The sequence below is a fragment of the Gymnodraco acuticeps genome, unplaced genomic scaffold, assembly GCF_902827175.1.
Source record: "Gymnodraco acuticeps unplaced genomic scaffold, fGymAcu1.1, whole genome shotgun sequence".
Taxonomy (NCBI): Eukaryota; Metazoa; Chordata; class Actinopteri; order Perciformes; family Bathydraconidae; genus Gymnodraco; species Gymnodraco acuticeps.
In genome coordinates, this window is record NW_022989923.1 from 694,464 (window position 1) to 712,169 (window position 17,706).

General features: G+C 43.1%; 1 protein-coding gene across 1 annotated transcript in view; it reads left to right on the top strand.

Moving 5' to 3' along the window:
* The window catches only part of orc1 (origin recognition complex, subunit 1), a 66,026-nt gene extending 50,003 nt beyond the window's left edge, over nucleotides 1-16,023 (top strand). The window contains 1 exon segment of the mRNA XM_034209860.1: nucleotides 15,416-16,023. Within this exon segment, the coding sequence (XP_034065751.1) occupies nucleotides 15,416-15,610 (195 nt within the window). The 3' untranslated portion in view covers nucleotides 15,611-16,023.
* The last annotated feature ends 1,683 nt before the right edge of the window (nucleotides 16,024-17,706 follow it).

The window sequence follows — 17,706 nt, forward strand, 5'->3', positions numbered from 1 at the left end:
ACATCAGCAATCATTTGATGCATGCTTCTTAATTATATTAAAGGTCACCTATCTACATCTCTAAAAACGGGGAACAACGGAGCTGATCCAGATTTGCTGCAGTCATGACTACATTACTAAAATGTGGGCTGGCTTTACACCCACGGCCCTATCAGAAACGTTGCGGTACCAGAAACAATGTGCCACGTGTTTCCGAAGTAATATGGTCTGTGTTTACATTAGCATCGCTAACACTCAGAGCTAACGCTGTACTGTAGAGCAGTGGTTCCCAAACTTTTTGTGCCCAAGGCACACCAAAGGACAAGTAAAAATCTCAAGGCACACCTATTGTGCAAAATAGCCCTTATAACACATGTTATCACTCATATCATGTAAAATATCTGTAAATGTGCATAATTATTTACTAATGCCAAATAAAATGTGACAAAGACAACTATATTACTCATGAAATATTTATTAACGAAGTATTTCAGAAATGAATTTGAAACTTTATCAAATTAGGCTTCATCAAAGCAGCAACACACTCATTTAAACCAGACAGGTCACAACATAAAAAATGAGGCAAAGGAAACTCAGCAGAAATTCAGCACAGAGAACTGTCAATGCAAGGAAGCTGCATTGTCCATGGTCCTGAACTACAAATTACAAATGTAACATTTCAGCAATCAGCATTGAAACATGTGCTATTGTAAATATTTTGCCGACTTACAAATTAGTGAGATACATGTGCCTGTCGGGGCGCGCAGAATGTTGTAATCCTTGGTGGCACTGAGGAGAGGGCCACTCGCAAGTCCTGTTCAACAGAGCCGTGGCCTTCTGTTGTTCTTCATGTAAATCAGAGTAGAGAACGCCAACTCCAGAGATGGGGTCGTTACTAAACAAATGTAATATATTACATATTACTTTAAAAAAAGTAATATATTACACTACTTCGTTACTATCTACATAAAGTAACTCGTTACTTTACTCGCCGAGCACGTACGAACTGCGCATGCGTGAGTGGCAATAACTTTCCTTACCAGCAGGCGGCGGTAGTGTGTATTTGTCATTCAAAACAGGCAACAACCGGAAGACAGAGAAGAAGAACAGACTATGTGATATAAACAAAAAAGCATGTGTTCTTTGCAGGTGTTTGTTGAGGTTTGACGTGGTGTTTACAGCAGTGGATAACAGCTTCTGGCCTGGACACAGTTTGCACCTCACCGTCACATTCCTGTCTATTCTTCGGACGAACTCAAAATAATGGGCATACCTCCACCCCTGGAAAGTTATCGCTGACTCAGCCATGTTTATGCAGCACTGCACGTGGAGATGTGGATGGGCAAGTCGCGCAGATTACGTACATATAAACCTACAAAGTACTGATATAGTAAATAAAAAAATTATTATTTTTGTGTGGTTGTATATTGCTATAATGACGTATGGTTGTCACAAAATCCCACGGCACACCCGGACTTGCATCACGGCACACCAGTGTGCCGCGGCACACCGTTTGGGAACCACTGCTGTAGAGAATATGTGTAAAGAAGCAGGATATAAAAAGGTACTCACCTTGTGAAAAACCTGCAAGAGAGAAAGCGTTTGAGCTCCATACTGTTTCAGAAATAATGCTTGATGTGGTTTGGAACATAATATGGCGTTTAATCACGGCAGCGTTTAGCTGAGTTTCTGCTGGTAGACAGCCTTCTCTTCACAGAGCTCACTGCTTGCATGCGGATGCTCCAAAGGGGCGTGGCCAACAGCAGCTCGGTTACATTTAAAGGGCCAGACCCAGAATCAGCACTTTAGTAACAGGGCTGAAATAGAGGGGTATGATGCATGACACAATGGGTGATCTGTTTGTTATTTTGAGCAAAACTCTTAAGAGACATGTTTTGTATAGATATGGCCCTATAATATATTGTTCAAATATAGCATAATAGGTGAGCTTCAAGCTATCTTTGGCTCTTGACTTGCTGTAACAAGAATGTAAATTTCCCCTCTGTGGGACGAATAAAGGTATTCTGATTCTGAACTATTTGTCGTACACTCTTATGGGAGGTATCGATGCTCTCGGCAGCAATTTCCTGTTTTGTAATGATTTGCCCCACCCCCTAATCTTTAGCTACACTCTTCTTAACTCTATCAATCCCTTTGTCATAGACTCTTGTGGTAGGCATCAACAGGGGCGTAGCACAAAACTACGGGCCCTATACATAAGATATCTCTGTAGGCCCCCTTCCTCTCTTGATCCATGTCTCTAATGCACCTTTTAAAATGTATTTACAAATGACTGAGCCAACAACTGTAAACATGAATCTGAAGCGGTTATTAGGAAAGTCATGAACTAAAGTATAAATAGTAATAATAGAAGTAATAATAATCTGTGCGCAGTTCAACCCTCTTTCCTCAACATACTGCTGCATTCGACACGGTGAACCATCAGATCCTCCTTCGCACTCTCCAAGAACTTGGAGTTTCAGGCTCTGCACTTTCCCTCCTCACCTCATACCTCGAAGACCGCACCTACAGGGTAACTTGGAGAGGGTCCGAGTCCGACCCTTGTCAATTAACTACAGGGGTCCCTCAGGGCTCTGTCCTTGGTCCCCTCCTCTTCTCTCTGTACACAAACTCGCTCGGATTGGTCATTAACCCGCATGGTTTTTCATACCATTGCTACGCTGACGACACCCAATTAATTCTGTCTTTTCCCCGTTCTGAAACCCAGGTCAGCGCACGCATCTCTGCTTGTCTAGCAGACATTTCTCTGGATGTCTGCTCACCACCTCAAGCTCAACCTTGACAAGACTGAGCTGCTTTTTCTTTTGGGAAAAGAGTGTCCCACTCTTGACCTAACAATCAACATCGGCCCCTCTGTTGTTTCCCCGACTCAGACTGCAAGGAATCTGGGTGTGATCCTAGATAACAACCTGTCCTTCACTGCAAACATCGCTGCAGCAATCCGCTGCTGCAGATACACTCTTTACAACATCAGGAGGAGACGTCCCCAGCTGACACAGAAAGCGACGCAACTTCTGGTGCAGACTCTCGTCATCTCACGCCTAGACTACTGCAACTCCCTCCTGGCTGGTCTACCTGCATGTGCCATCTGACCTCTGCAACTCATCCAGAATGCAGCGGCTCGCCTGGTCTTCAACCTTCCTAAATTCTCCCACACCACTCCGCTCATCCGCTCCCTTCACTGGCTTCCAGTAACTGCTAGAATCCACTTCAAGACAATGGTACTAGCCTACCATGCTGTGAATGGATCTGACCCTTCCTACATCCAGGACATGGTTAAACCATACACCCCAGCACGTGCACTCCGCTCTGCGTCAGCCAAACTGCTCGTTGCACCCGCACTATGAGGGGGACCCAAGTTCCCATCAGCAAAAACACGTTGGTTTGCTATCCTGGCTCCAAAATGGTGGAATGAGCTCCCCATTGACATCAAGACAGCAGAAAGCTTACACATCTTCCGGCGCAGATTGAAAACTCATCTCTTTCGACTCCACTTCGAACAATACAATTACTAACAAAGCACTTCTATACTAATAAAGGACTGGCTTATCTAAAGCTACTTGAGTAGGACTTGAAATGTTTTGGCTCTATGAAACCTGATGTACTTATATGATTCTGTTTTCTTCAAGTTTGTATCTTCTTGGTCGAATGCACTTATTGTAAGTCGCTTTGGATAAAAGCGTCAGTTAAATGTAATGTACTGTAGTTTACAATTACTTTACTATGGTTAAATGAGGTTTGCTTGGAGTATCATGCTTAAAGGTAGGGTATGTAAGTTTGAGAAACCGGCTCGAGATCGCTAGAATTTGAAAATACACGACCGGAGAAAATCTGCCACTTCCTTACAGAGCCCCTCCTCCAACACACACGAATGCGCACATGACCAATGAGGGCATGAGATAAGTTTGTGCACAGATGGAAGGCTGACAGGCAGGTAGGCCATCCAGTTATTGTAGTCGATCCGGCTAAAATGATTGGTCGTGCTTTTTACAGCACTACGGCTTCCACAGATGACATTTTTTAATGGATTTTTTGTCAAAGCACTTAAGATATTCATTGCTATCGGGATGTTAAGAGCATTCCATGGAATATAACAAAAAGTGTATCTCCAGCCGGTTTCTCAAACTTACATACCCTACCTTTTTAAGAGAACATTCATTAGATTAGATTACTTTATTGTCATTACAAAAATGCAAGCACAGTGTAACGAAATTAAGGAGGGTCTAACCAGAGTGCAAAACAGTCAGTTATATACACAATTATCAGAAGTATGTACAAAATAAATGATGTAAAAATAAAGGTAAATAGATGGGAAATGTATAAATAAGAATAAATACACAGATAATAATAAATACAGTGAATACAAAATTGCGCTTCAGCACAGCACACGACAACAACTAGGCAGTATGGGACAGCGTGGGGTTCATTGTCAGCAGTCTGACTGCTGAAGGGAAGAAGCTGTGCGTAGTCCTGTTTGTTCTACCCGGGAGGCTGCGGTAGCGTGTCCCAGAGCGGGTACCACGTAGGGGGATAAACAGTGTATGGTTGGGGTGGGAAGAGTTTCTGATGATGTTTCGTGCCCTTCGCAGGCACCGCTTTTCATAGACTGAGGCTATGGAGGGGAGTGGCATCTTGATGATGCGTTGTGCGATCTTCACCACCCTCTGCAGTGATTTCTTGTCCTTGACCGTGCAGTTACCTTACCATACTGATATGCAGGTGGAGAGGATGCTCTCGATGGTGCAACGGTAGAAGTTCATTAGCACCTGGGAGGATAGGCGGAGTTTTGCCAGTTTCCTCAGGAAGAAGATGCGCTTGTGAGCCTTCTTGACTAGGGCTGAGGTGTTGGTGGTCCAGGAGAGGTGCTCCGAGATGTGGACTCCCAGGAACTTCAAGCTGGTGACCCGCTCAACCTCTTCTCCACTAAGATGGACTGGGGAGTGCGTGCCGTCTTTGTTCCTTCTGAAGTCCACAATGACCTCTTTCGTCTTCTTGGTGTTGAGAGCCAGGTTGTTGTTGTTAGCGCACCACTCTGCCAGATGCTCAACCTCTTCCCTGTATGCCGTCTCGTCATTGTTGCTGACAAGCCCGACCACTGTAGTGTCGTCTGCAAACTTAACGATGGTGTTTGAGCCATGTACAGGTTTGCAGTCATGTGTGAAGAGTGAATATAGGAGGGGACTTAACACACAGCCCTTTGGGAGACCAGTGCTAAGGATGAGATTAGAGGATGTGAGCTTGCCTATCCTAACATGCTGGGGTCTGTTTGTGAGAAAGTCCAGTATCCAGTTGCAGAGCGAGGGGTCGATGCCAAGGTCACTGAGCTTGGTAATCAGTTTTTAAGGAATGATGGTGTTAAATGCCGAGCTAAAGTCAATGAACAGGAATCGTACGTATGTGTTGCTCTGATCCAGATGGTAGAGGGCAGGGTGTAGTGCTGTGGAGATGGCGTCATCCGTACTCCTGTTCTGACGATAGGCAAACTGGTAGGGGTCAAGTGTGGGTGGGAGGCATGATTTAAACCGAGCCAGGACCAGCCTCTCGAAACACTTCATGATGGTCGATGTAAGTGCCACGGGTCGGTAGTCGTTAAGGCTTGTTGGAGAGGCGTGCTTGGGAACAGGCACAATGGAGGTGTATTTGAAGCACGTGGGGACTTTTTCTTGGGCCAAGGACAGGTTAAAGATGTCAGTCAGGACCCTGGTCAGCTGCTTAGCACAAGAGCTGAGTATACGTCCGGGGATGCCATCGGGGCCAGCGGCCTTACATGTGTTTGTCCTGCTCAGTTCAGCATGCACATCTGTGGTGGAGAGTGTGAGGGGCAGATGGTCTGCAGGGAGAGTGGCTACCTCATGATTGACCCTGTCAAAACGAGCATAAAAATAATTAAGCTCATCTGGAAGAGAGGGGTCAGTGGACAGGGGGGAGGCCCGGGTAGGTTTGAAGTCTGTGATGGTCTGTAACCCCTACCACATGCGTCGGGGGTCAGAGGTGTTAAAGTGCTCCTCAATCTTTAGCTTGTGGCAGTGCTTCGCCCTTTTGATGCCCCGTTTCAGCTCAGCCCTGGCTAGACGGTAGTCCTGCGCGTCTCCTGACCTGAAGGCGGTGCCTTCAGCAGTTGGCGGACCTGCCCATCCATCCATGGCTTCTAATTAGGGAATATTTTGATCTGTTTGGTGGTGGTGGCATCACTGATGTAGGTGTTGATGCAATCCAAAACAGAAGAGGTGTATGTGTCAATGTCTACTTGGGAATCCATAGTGGTAGTTACAGCGAAGTTGTTCCAGTTGGTGATTTGAAGCTGATGCTGTAATTGGACTCTGCTCCCTCAGGCCAGACTTTCACTGTCTTGACCGAGGGCTTGACTCGTCTGATAAGGGGGTGGTATTTGGGTAGAAGGAACAGTGAGATGTGGTCTGACTGACCCAGATGGGGGAGAGGGAGGGCCTTATATGCATCTTTGATATTGGTATATACATGATCCTGGGCAGGGGTGGGCAATTATTGTTTCCATGGGGCCACATGAGAAACTGAAAATATTGTGGAGGGCCGGGCCAAAAGGCTGAACTCAATTCTGCATAATATTAATTGTATTTCTTTATAAAAAGCAGTAAATAACATTGTTTTGACAAGCTGGTAAGAGTATATGTTATAGTTAAGCAATGAAAAAGTGAGGTTGCCTTACAAAAAAATGTCATTTATTAAATCAAATTTCCCAAAACAATGGTAAACAAAATAAACGTTTTTCACCGTTTGTGACTCATATTAGTGAACATTTTCAGTCACATTCACTCAAACACATTTTGAGTTTCATTTACTGATGGAAAGAGGTTCTTAGCATTCTAAAGACATCACAATATTGTCTTTGTACTCCAAATATTAAGCAAGATATATCATATTGAACTGTCACTAAACATCACTGAACTGTGATTTTGAGAAAAAGGCTTCCAAAGAAAGTGTCCCAGTTCACTGCTAGTTGGTGCCTTTACATGCCTACATGTGTAGTCTAACCACCTCATTTGGTGTTTTTAAGTTCTCTTTTCTTGTTCAGTGAGAGAAATCTAGTCTCTGCTGGGCTTTAACGAGTGCATCGAAGTCAGGTTGAATGTCTGAGGTGGAGATGCGAAGCACAGCTGACAGATGATCATCAGTGAGGGAGGATCTATACCTGGATTTCGTAAACTTAATAATTGAAAATGTTTGTTCACATATGTAGGTAGAGCCAAAGAGAACCAACATCTTCTGAGCATGTCTCCTCATGTTTGTAAAGTTCTCCTCCTTGAGAGAAGAGTAGAAATCCAGCAGAGATCCTGACTTAAAGTGTGCTCTGCCAGTACTGCAGGTCAATGAGTTCCAGCTGAACATCACTGGGTGCATTATCCATACTACAGGTAAAGGGAGAGGAAATCAGGTGCATTTCATCCTCCATTTTTCTGAGATCTTCAAATCGCCTTGAAAACTCACCATGCAATGCTCCCAACATGGATGAGTACCTGCGGAGGTGATCAGCTGATGGTGTGACTTCTTTCAGGGTTTGCGTGAGAGTGTTGCTCTCCAGTTGGCTTGAAAGAAACTGCATCTTTGTCATGAAAGCCTTCACCAGGCTGTGCATTTCATGAACAAAAAGGCCCTTGCCTTGCAGTTTGGTGTTCAGTTCATTCATCAGTGCATCACATCAACAGCAAATGCTAAATCTGCCATCCAGTCCTCATCTGAGAGCTCTGGGAAGTATTTGCCTTTCTTCTCACAAAATTCTCGAATCTCTGCTTTCAGGTCCCAAACTCTTTTTAGCACTTTGCCCAGGCTGAGCCATCTGATAGCTGTGTGGTAGCCGATGTCACGATGCTCAGTCTCATGCTCCTCCAAAAGCGGTTGATGAAAGTCCCTTTCATCAACCGCATTGCTGCCAACTCCTCCGTAATCTTGAAGTCCGGTGTTATCCCGCGGACGAATACGAGTAACTGGGCTGTGTCGCGGACATCACAGCTCTCGTCCAAAGCCAAGGAGAAAAAGTAGAAACTTGCCACTTCACGTTGCAGCTGAAGCACCAGATTCCCCGCAATGTCCTCGATCCTTCTAGTCACGGTTCGCCTGGACAGCGGGACTTGCTCAAATGCGGCTTTTTTTTAAGGGCATATTAGTGCTGCAGAGTCCACCAAGCACTCTTTGACAAACTCCCCCTCCGAGAACGGCTTACTGTTTTTAGCGATTTTGTGGGATATCACAAAGCTGGTCTTGGTTGCTGCATCCCTGGATGTGTGAAGCTTGGTAAAAAAGCCTTGCTGCTTTTGCAGCTTAGCTAGCAAAGCTTCCGATGTCCGCGCCCTTTCAGCGTCAGTCAAGTTTTTATATTTCTCCGCGTGTTTCGTCTCGTAATGCCGACTCACATTGTAGTCCTTAAACACGGCGATCTGCTCCCCGCAAACTAAACCTCCTTTACCTCCGACTTCAGTAAATAAATACTTAGCAGTCCAATTTGTGTTGAAAACCCTGCATTCAGCATCTACCTTTCTTTTTTTAGCGGATATTTTGAGGGCTAAAGTCGTCTTGTGACAAGGATCCAATCATGTGCACGTCTTGATATACGTATTGCGTCATTATGCACGTGAATAAAAAACAACTTCAAAATAAAAGCAATGCAGCTTTATGCATGAGGTAAAGTTAGAAAATATGTTTATTTTGTAATTTCCAATTAGCCTTACATGGGCCGGTCAGAGTCAACCAAATGTGGCCCGGGGGCCGTACAATGCCCAGGTCTGATCCAGGGTCTTATCTCCTCTTGTGGGACATGAGACATGTTGGTGGAATTTGGGGAGAACAGTCTTTAGGTTGGAGTGATTGAAATCTCCAGCAATGATGAAGACAGACTCCGGGTGTAATGTCTGTTGTGTGCTAATGGCTACATGCAGTTCCTTCATAGCTAGCTTAGCATTTGCATCGGGTGGTATATAGGCTGCAATTGTAAGTGAATTCTCTGGGCAGATAGAAGGGTCTGGATTTAACCATGAGAAATTCTAGGTCGGCAGAACAGTGCCTGGTAATGGTGCTGTTATCTATACACCAGGAGTTGTTGACATAAATGCACAGTCCTCCTCCGGCATCTTACCACAGTCAGCTGTTCTGTCCGAACGGGTGCAGTGAAGGCCTAGTAACGCGATCGCGCTGTCAGGAACGCCCTCATGCAGCCATGACTCTGTGAAGATCAGAATGTTTGTGTCCATAATCCGTTTGTTGTTTATAATCCACAGTCGTAGATAGTCCATTTTGTGCACCAGAGACCGCACATTAGCAAGGAGAAGTCTGGGGAGAGGGGCGCGGTGCGGAGCCTGAGTTAGCTTCTCACGAGCGCCTCCTCTACAGCCTCGCTTTTGCCTGCAATCTCTTCACCGTCTACGGAGCCTCCTTGTCCGGGGAGGCAATGTAAACAAACCCGGTGAACCCGTTGCTAGCCTGATGATGTCGTCGGGAGCGTTAATGGGGATATCCAGTGATCCGACATGTAACCCAATGTCCAGAAGGTCTTGTCTGCTGTACAGTGGGTTAGTACAGATGTTCTGGACGAACAGACTAAAGATAAGTGTGCAAATAATAACTAATTTGCCGAAACTGCCGAGTCCGAAAGCCGCAGCATATACATGCGCCGCCATTTTTCACGTTTATTTAAGCATTTATCATTCCCACGGTATAAGACGAAACAAAAAAAACACCATCTTAGTTTTCTAGCCACTACATTGAGAGAGGGTCGCGAAATATTTGGTTGATTAGACAATTTTTTACATTTCTTAAAAAAAATTAAAAAAATTCCAAACATTTTTTTCCCACAAATTGAAATGTCTTTAAATGCACATTAACATGAATCCAACATATTGTAGCGAACGGAGAAATAGAGGCAGAAGACGTTCTCTTTCAGTCAGCAATGCACGCATTCAGCTACAAACAGAAGCTATCTCAAGCTAGGCGCAGGTTCACTCACAGCAGGAGACTACCCCGGACCTGTCCCACCAGGCCTCCTGTACACAAAGGGGAGGACCCGCCCCTATCGCTGCTGTGCCAATCACGAGGCCGCATGACACACGCTGGCTCTGTCAGGTTCCCCGTGATTGGCCGAGAGCCTATTCAGTCCCCAGTTTACTAAGGACCCAGACACAAGGACGCACGCTGCCATATTTTTGAGAAGACCATACCTTTATTTATATATATATATATATATATATATATATATATATATATATATATATGACACACGCTGGCTCTGGCTCTGTTTTTTTTATATATAAAATGGATCGTTTTGTAACTCGACCAAAAAAATCCACAAGCACAAGAGAGATACCATCCACCTCAGAAACCACCAGTGAACATGCAAGTGGCGAGGCGGAACCTGCTGCTGATGTAGCATCTAATAAGGGTAAGCGCAAATGAGAGAAGACCCGAAAATATGCAGATAATTATCTGAAGTTTGGTTTTACCTTTAAGGAGACAGATGGTAATGCATTTCCTATGTGTGTCATTTGCTCTACTGTTCTTTCAAATGAATCTATGAAGCCATCAAAGCTGCAGCGTCACTTGGAGACAACACACAGCCACTTAAAAGACAAACCTGTTGAATACTTCCAAGCTAGCCTCAAATCCCTCCAAGGTCAACAGATATTGATCATAAAATCAGCCAAAGTTGGTGAGCTAGCTTTGAAACGCTCTTATCAAATTGCTCTTCGGATTGCCCAGAAGAAACAGCCATACACACTTGCAGATAGTGCTGCGTACTAGGGGTTTCACCAACTAATCGACTAGTCGACTACCTTTACCACTAGTCGGCGCTGTAGGCCCTAGTCGACTAGTCGTGAAAAAAATGGAGGTAAACGAGGTGCTGCAAAATGCTTCAAAACACGTCCGACATTCTTATGTATGGCAGTACTTCAACAAAGATGTAAACAACTCCACAGTGAAGTGTCAGTTGTGTACAGCTGTACTGAAGTACAACAAAAATACATCTGCTATGCGCAACCATCTGAAGATGAGACACCCGCTGCCGACAGCTAGCACTAGCAGTAATGCTAGCACCAGTGAGCAATGGACCGGCGTCAGCACAGGACAGAGGCAGACGAGCAGCAAGACAAAACGGGTCTACAGTGATGCGGATGATGAGCTAGGGTTTACTGCCAGCGGACACTGCATATCCCCACAATGGATAACCCACTGGAGTGGTGGGCAGAAAACGTGCACCGCGTCCCCCGTTTAGCCAAGCTTTCGAGGAGCTACCTGGCTATTCCAGCCACAGGCACCCCGAGTGAGAGGGTTTTTTCCCTAGCAGGCAACACTGTCACCCGAAAGCGGTCAAGCCTCCTTCCCTCACATGTCGATGCGTTGGTGTTCCTCAACGCAAACCAAAAATCTGGAAAGGTGGACCTTATCGTGGAGGACAGCGAGTAAAGTGTTGCGCAATGCGCTGTTGCGCACTGGATTTACGTGGCATTTCAGTAAACAGAGTTTTTTGGTGAGTCCAGTTACTGTTTGTTATTTACTAAGTCCAGTTACTGTTTGTTATTTACTCAGCCATGTAACACAAATTTAAAATGCAGTGTTTAATGTAACTGTATGAGTTCCAATATAAAATAAAGTTGTACACCTCTCTTTGTGTGTCTTTATTATGACGTAACGACTAGTCGACTACTATTTTGAAAAACGTGTCGACTAGTAAATATTGGTAGTTGTGAAACCCCTACTGCGTACCTGGACTCACATTCAGGTTCAGGTCCGGACTCAAGTCCAGAGGTTCAGGTTCAGGTCCGGACTTATAAGTCCGGACCTGAACCCATGGCTTGTGTCAAGTTGTGTGAGTAACTAAAGTGAACTTATTGTGAGCTAATAATCAATTGAAAATTAACTCATCAACTCAAATTCAAACTCATCAGGTTTATTGTGCTCCCTTCCAACTTGTGTCTACATTTCTCTACAAAGTACAAATGTAAAAAAAACACTTTTTGCCACTTAGTCTACAAAATGACTTATGACAGCAACTACAGTGAACTACTACAAAGTTTAAACATTTATTTCATTTACCAAACTAAAGTAACCAAACAGTCCCTGAGCTGACTGAGCCTAAATCCCTAAAACGTTGCTGAAAGGTAGAGTGTAGAGTAGACTATACGCATTACACTGTTACACACCTACTATACTGTAGTGACTGTAGAGTCAGAGTGTACTGTACTGTCTCTACACCATGTATTTTCTACAACTCTACATGTGTACATTATACAGTACATACTACATACATAGTGATGTACATACTGTTAGAAATTCAAATCAATGTTGATATGGCGTAATATTGAATTAAATACACTATTTAATTTAAATCAGTTTTATTCTGAAAAAACCGGAAGTTCACACTATTAACTTAATACTTGTATTCTGAAAATTATTCACTTCCGGTTAGCATTAGCATGTGGCGAAATGCTACGTTTTCAAACCTTGAATCGAAGGTGAAATGACATGTGATGTTGTACACTGAGCACACTGGGATTAGCACTCATTTATTCACGCTGAATAACGTTTATCAGGGAATGTTTAAATAACCACAGACACCAGAATATACGTAAGTGCTAGTTTTTTTTGCGAGTCCAAGTACCGGTTCCCGACGTTCCGGTTTTAACCGGACTTGAACCGAAACTTTTTACAAGTCCAGTACCGGTTCGGCGTACCGGTACGCAGCACTACTTGCAGAGGATTTAATATTGCCTTCAGCAACTGATATGTGTAAAACAATGTATGGGAATGATATTGACATTAACAAACTGAAAACCATTCCAGTGTCGGACACAACCATAGCTCGCCGTATAGACGAGATGGCATCTGATGTGAGGGTGCAACTGATAGAGAAGCTGAGCTTGGCAGATGCATTTGCATTACAATTAGACGAATCAACAGATGTGTGTAAGGAGGCCCAGCTTCTGGCGTTTGTGCGCTTTGTCGATGATAAGGAAATGCAGGAAGAATTTTAGTTTTGTCAGTGCCTCCCTCAAAAAATATCAATCACTTTGAAGATTTCAGAACTAGTTGTGCGTACAACTAGTTCTGAAATCTTCAAAGTGATTGATATTTTTTTCAGAGAAAATTACATTCCGTGGACAAAATGTATTGCGCTGTGCTGACGGTGCAAGAGCCATGGCTGGTTTAAAAAGTGGACTAATCGCGCTGGTAAGGGATGTGTCTCCGCAAGTGATTTGGACGCACTGCATGCTACACAGGGAGTCACTTGTTGCCAAAGATATGAGCGCTGAATTGGCAGATGTCATGGACTCGGTAGTGAAAGTAGTCAATCTAGTCAAGAAGACCGCATTGCAAACGCGTCTCTTCTCTAATCTCTGTGCTGATGAGGGAGAAGAACACACTACTGTACCATTCCGAGGTTCGATGGCTTTCACGTGGAACAGTGTTGTCACGTGTGTTGGAATTGCGCAAGTCTATTCGGGAGTTTTTACTTCTCCAAAAGCGCACAGAGCTGGCTGCACAATGTTTGGGTCACCAAACTTGCCTATCTTGCTGATGTTTTCGCTGAGCTGAACAAACTGAACAGTTCAATGCAAGGCCCCAATACACATGCCATTCATCTGTATGACAAAATGGAAGGCTTTCTAAAAAAAATCAAAAGATGGAGGGAGCGCATCGGGGAGGAATTATTAATTAATTGTTTCCATCAGTGGATGAGCTGGGAGATTCTGCTGTGCGCATTTGGAGGCGCTCGAGGGACAATTTGGGCACTACTTTTCTGAGGCTGACTCCTGGCGCAGGGACAAGACATGGATACTGTTTCCATTCACAGACGACGCAGCAGACGGCACACGCCTGACAGTGACAGAGGAGGATCAGCTAATCGAACTATCCACGGACAGTACGTTCAGACACATATGACGCAAAACCACTCACCCAGTTCTGGATCTCTTGCCAGAAAGACTTTCCGCAATTGGCAGGAAAAGCTATGATGAGCCTTTTGCCCTTTGCAACAACCTATCTTTGCGAAAGTGGATTTTCCTCACTCACTTACTTGAAAAACAAATACAGGTCAAGGCTGCAGCCTTGAAGCTGCTGGTTCCCTCGACAAAAGAGCAATGGGATTTCTCCACATGTTTTGGAAAATAGCTGGAAATAAGATCTTTGGATAACGAACCTGTTTGATAAATGCACGTTTTCGAATCATAAATCTACTCGATAGATTTGTGATTATAAAATTATAAAAGGGTTTTAGGATGAGTCACTGCACCACTCCATCGATCAAGCTGGCTGAAACTTTCTCTCCCTCTTCTTCTCATACTCCCTGTCACTCTCCTTTAACTCCTCCGGTGACTTTCTTTTATTTGAAGATTGTTTTTTGCCCGACGCTTGGCCGGTTACCGCTGGTATTAAAAACATTTTTGGCTAATGGTTAGGTGGCGCGAAAGTCTGTAGTCAACGAGCGCGCTCCCGCTCACGGGAGCCTGCTCGCGCTGCGATCCGCAGCAAACAGCTGTTTGCTTTTCACCTGACAACCGACTCACGAAACGCTATGTTGTAGCATTAATAAACGAAACAATTTAGCAAAATTGCTTGTCAAAATACCAATACCACAGGACAATTTTTTTTTTTTTTTTTAAATGTATGCTGGCCCGGGGTGTCTAAATAGTGTTTCCGGGCCAGCGGGCCATTTATAATGTCGAGCCCTGGAGACGTCCGTAAATCTTGTGTTTTTTTTAGGTAAATCAACATTCCAGTATGAACACTTGAATAGCCCTTATTTATATCATTGAATCCTAAAAGTTTTAAAATGCGCTAAAAGCCGTAAACAGAGTTATTTTCCCTCCTGCATTAATTTGACAGAGCAGAGAGCGGCTGAGACGCAGGGCTTAAGGACAACTAGATGACTAAACCATTTTCCTCCTTTTGTGAGGGGTGAGAGGGGCCTTCACCATTTTGTTTTTGGATACAGAAAACTCAACTCAACTGATTTTATTGCACTAGTTTCATTGTAGTTATGAAACTATCTAAACAAAAACAAAAAAAAAGTGCAAACAAAAAAAAAGTTTTAATTCTATGCCTTTCAAAGACCCTCCCCCCATCTGGGCCCTGGGTAGTCAGTCCCACAACTACGATGCCCCTGGGCATCAATGCACTCGGCAGTCATTTACGGTTTATTGGTATCACTATGCCCCCGACCTCATACTTAAGCCCCTCCCATAAGTCATGAACCATATCATAGCACTCAGCAGAGAGGTTCTCTTTAATTTAGTTTCAATTAAAGATGAATAAGTAAAATCCCATTTTAAAATCTGTTCTAAAACGTTTTCTCCTTCTTCCAGTCTCAAATGTAATAGTCGACAAATGGATAGATGTCCTGATCCTAAAGCAAAGAGTAAATATCTGCCCCTCTGTTTTTATGTTTTTGAAGGTGTTTGTGCAGCACCAGGCCCTTTGTCGGGTAGAGGGTCTGCAGCCTGTCAGCGTGTCCGAAGGTCTCGCTGTATGTCAGCGTCTGGGGGCATGCAGGTTACTGCTATTGGAGCCTAGCCGCCTGGGGGTTCTGCAGCGAGTCCGCCTCAACGTAAGCCAAGACGACGTGCTCTACGCCCTCAAGTCCGACTAAAAGAGATTACTCCTCACACCCATTTATCTGAACTACATAACATAAATAAGTTATACACACTCAAATAATTGCATCCAGTTTCTAACCCTAAAGAGTTTTTCGCAGTTGTCTTTATTTTTAATGTGTGATTTTCCCCAGTTTAATATTAGATTTGTCTCATTCTGAAATTATTTTAAAAATTGTACTGTGCATCTTTTTTATGTCTCAATACCTGAATATGCAATAAAATCCCATCTTTTATTATAAGCAACTTTATTATTTTCTTTTTGGAATGCTAGTAATCAGTGGCGGGCTGTCAGGGCCAGCAAAGCCTTCTCTGCTGGCCTAAACACTATCAGAATCCCTGACTAGTTTTTACATTAACATGTATTAAATGATTTAATAAACTATATTCTCTTCATTTTATAGCTTTTCTCTGTGTTGCGCGTAATAATTTAGTTGGAATGCTGTTAACAGCATTCCAACTAACTGTTATTCTACGGACAACATTTTTATTATTCCTCCGGTATTTTGGCCCTCTTCTCCTCCCGCATTGAACATCGCAGAAACTCCGTTCAAACATCAAAACGTTTAGCTCGGTCGGGAATCGATGGCTATTACTTTTATCATTCATAACTTTCATAATTCCAGAGATACATCCCATAATGCATCACATTTTTAACCATTGAAGTCAATGGAGAAAATCTTCAACTTCAACAAATCTTCATGCGACTTCAACTGCTAACTGTTCATTCATGCTTTCACTCAGAAACCTCATTCCAACTTTCAAATGTTACAAATCTTTCTGACATTATTCGTGTGAAACAACTTTTAAATCTGATTCTTACTTTTAGAGATATTAACATTTGTTCAGACCTTGTTTTAGAGGGTTTCTTCACATTTTAACATTAACTAGAGTGCGTGATGTCACAGCTAGAGGGTAAGAAATCTTGAAATGTGCCTTCATATATTTTTTTAAAACTGCCATAATTCCCAAACCCTACATTCCTGGGACATAATTTATCATGACAAACGTAGGAAAACATCTCGTAGCTTGAAAAATGACAAATAATTAAGCAAAAATAATTAAACAAAATGCCTCTTGAGGGCATGAAGTGACAAAAACGTTCAACATTCCTCCATTAAAGCCCATTGTCATTTCAGGCAGATATTTCCTCACGGCAGCAGCCGCACACCTTTAGTTAAACTGCCAAAAAGGCCACATTATTAACCCGAAAGTACACAAAAATTACACTTCAGATACTCAACTTCCTAGACATGCTTCACGTTTTGAAATTTCACAGATATCTGTTACGGTTCTTCCACAAAACGTTCACATGTAAGAGGTTCATCTCTCATTCAGAACAATGGAAACCTGTGATCTCTGTCATGGAACACGATGATGTCATCGCTCCAACTGACACGTTCAAGGCTGTTTCTGCATGTCAGTCTTTATTCATGACGGTGTTTTCGATAATGGATCCTGACCACTCACATTTGTACACTGTGGAGTTCAATAAATTATATTATTAAACAAATATATAACATAAATACAAAAAATACTGTAATTTAGTCTATTTTCCAGCGCTCTTCATCGGTAACTTTAGCATTTCCGAGTGTCCTTGGACGCATCAATATTAGCAGATGCGTCACACCAAGCCCGGGAGATTTATTCTGCTCTGACTTCTGACTTCTGCTAGGTAAGTTTCAGTTTAAAGTGTCAAATGAACTCTTTTACACAAACACACCGTTTGAGTTTGTTCATTATCGGCATAAATATGTCTCATAATTATTTGTGTGAACATAAAAATAATTTGTGTGTAAATATGTGATTTGTAAATGTAAAACACCATCCACAAATGTATTTAAAAGATTTGCAAACTTACAAATAAATGTGCAAGTGTAAAACGGATCTGCAAATACGCTATATATTTTTCACAAATAAAAAAAAGATCTGTGAATATCTCTTTAACATTTACAACTTTTGATCCGGTATTTGTGAATCCATTTTGTATTTGTCGACCAAAAATGCGCTTGCGGATCTCAAATCTCTGCTCGTGGATCTCACATTTCTGCTTGTGGATCGTCTTTTTACACACACGGAATTGAGACATATT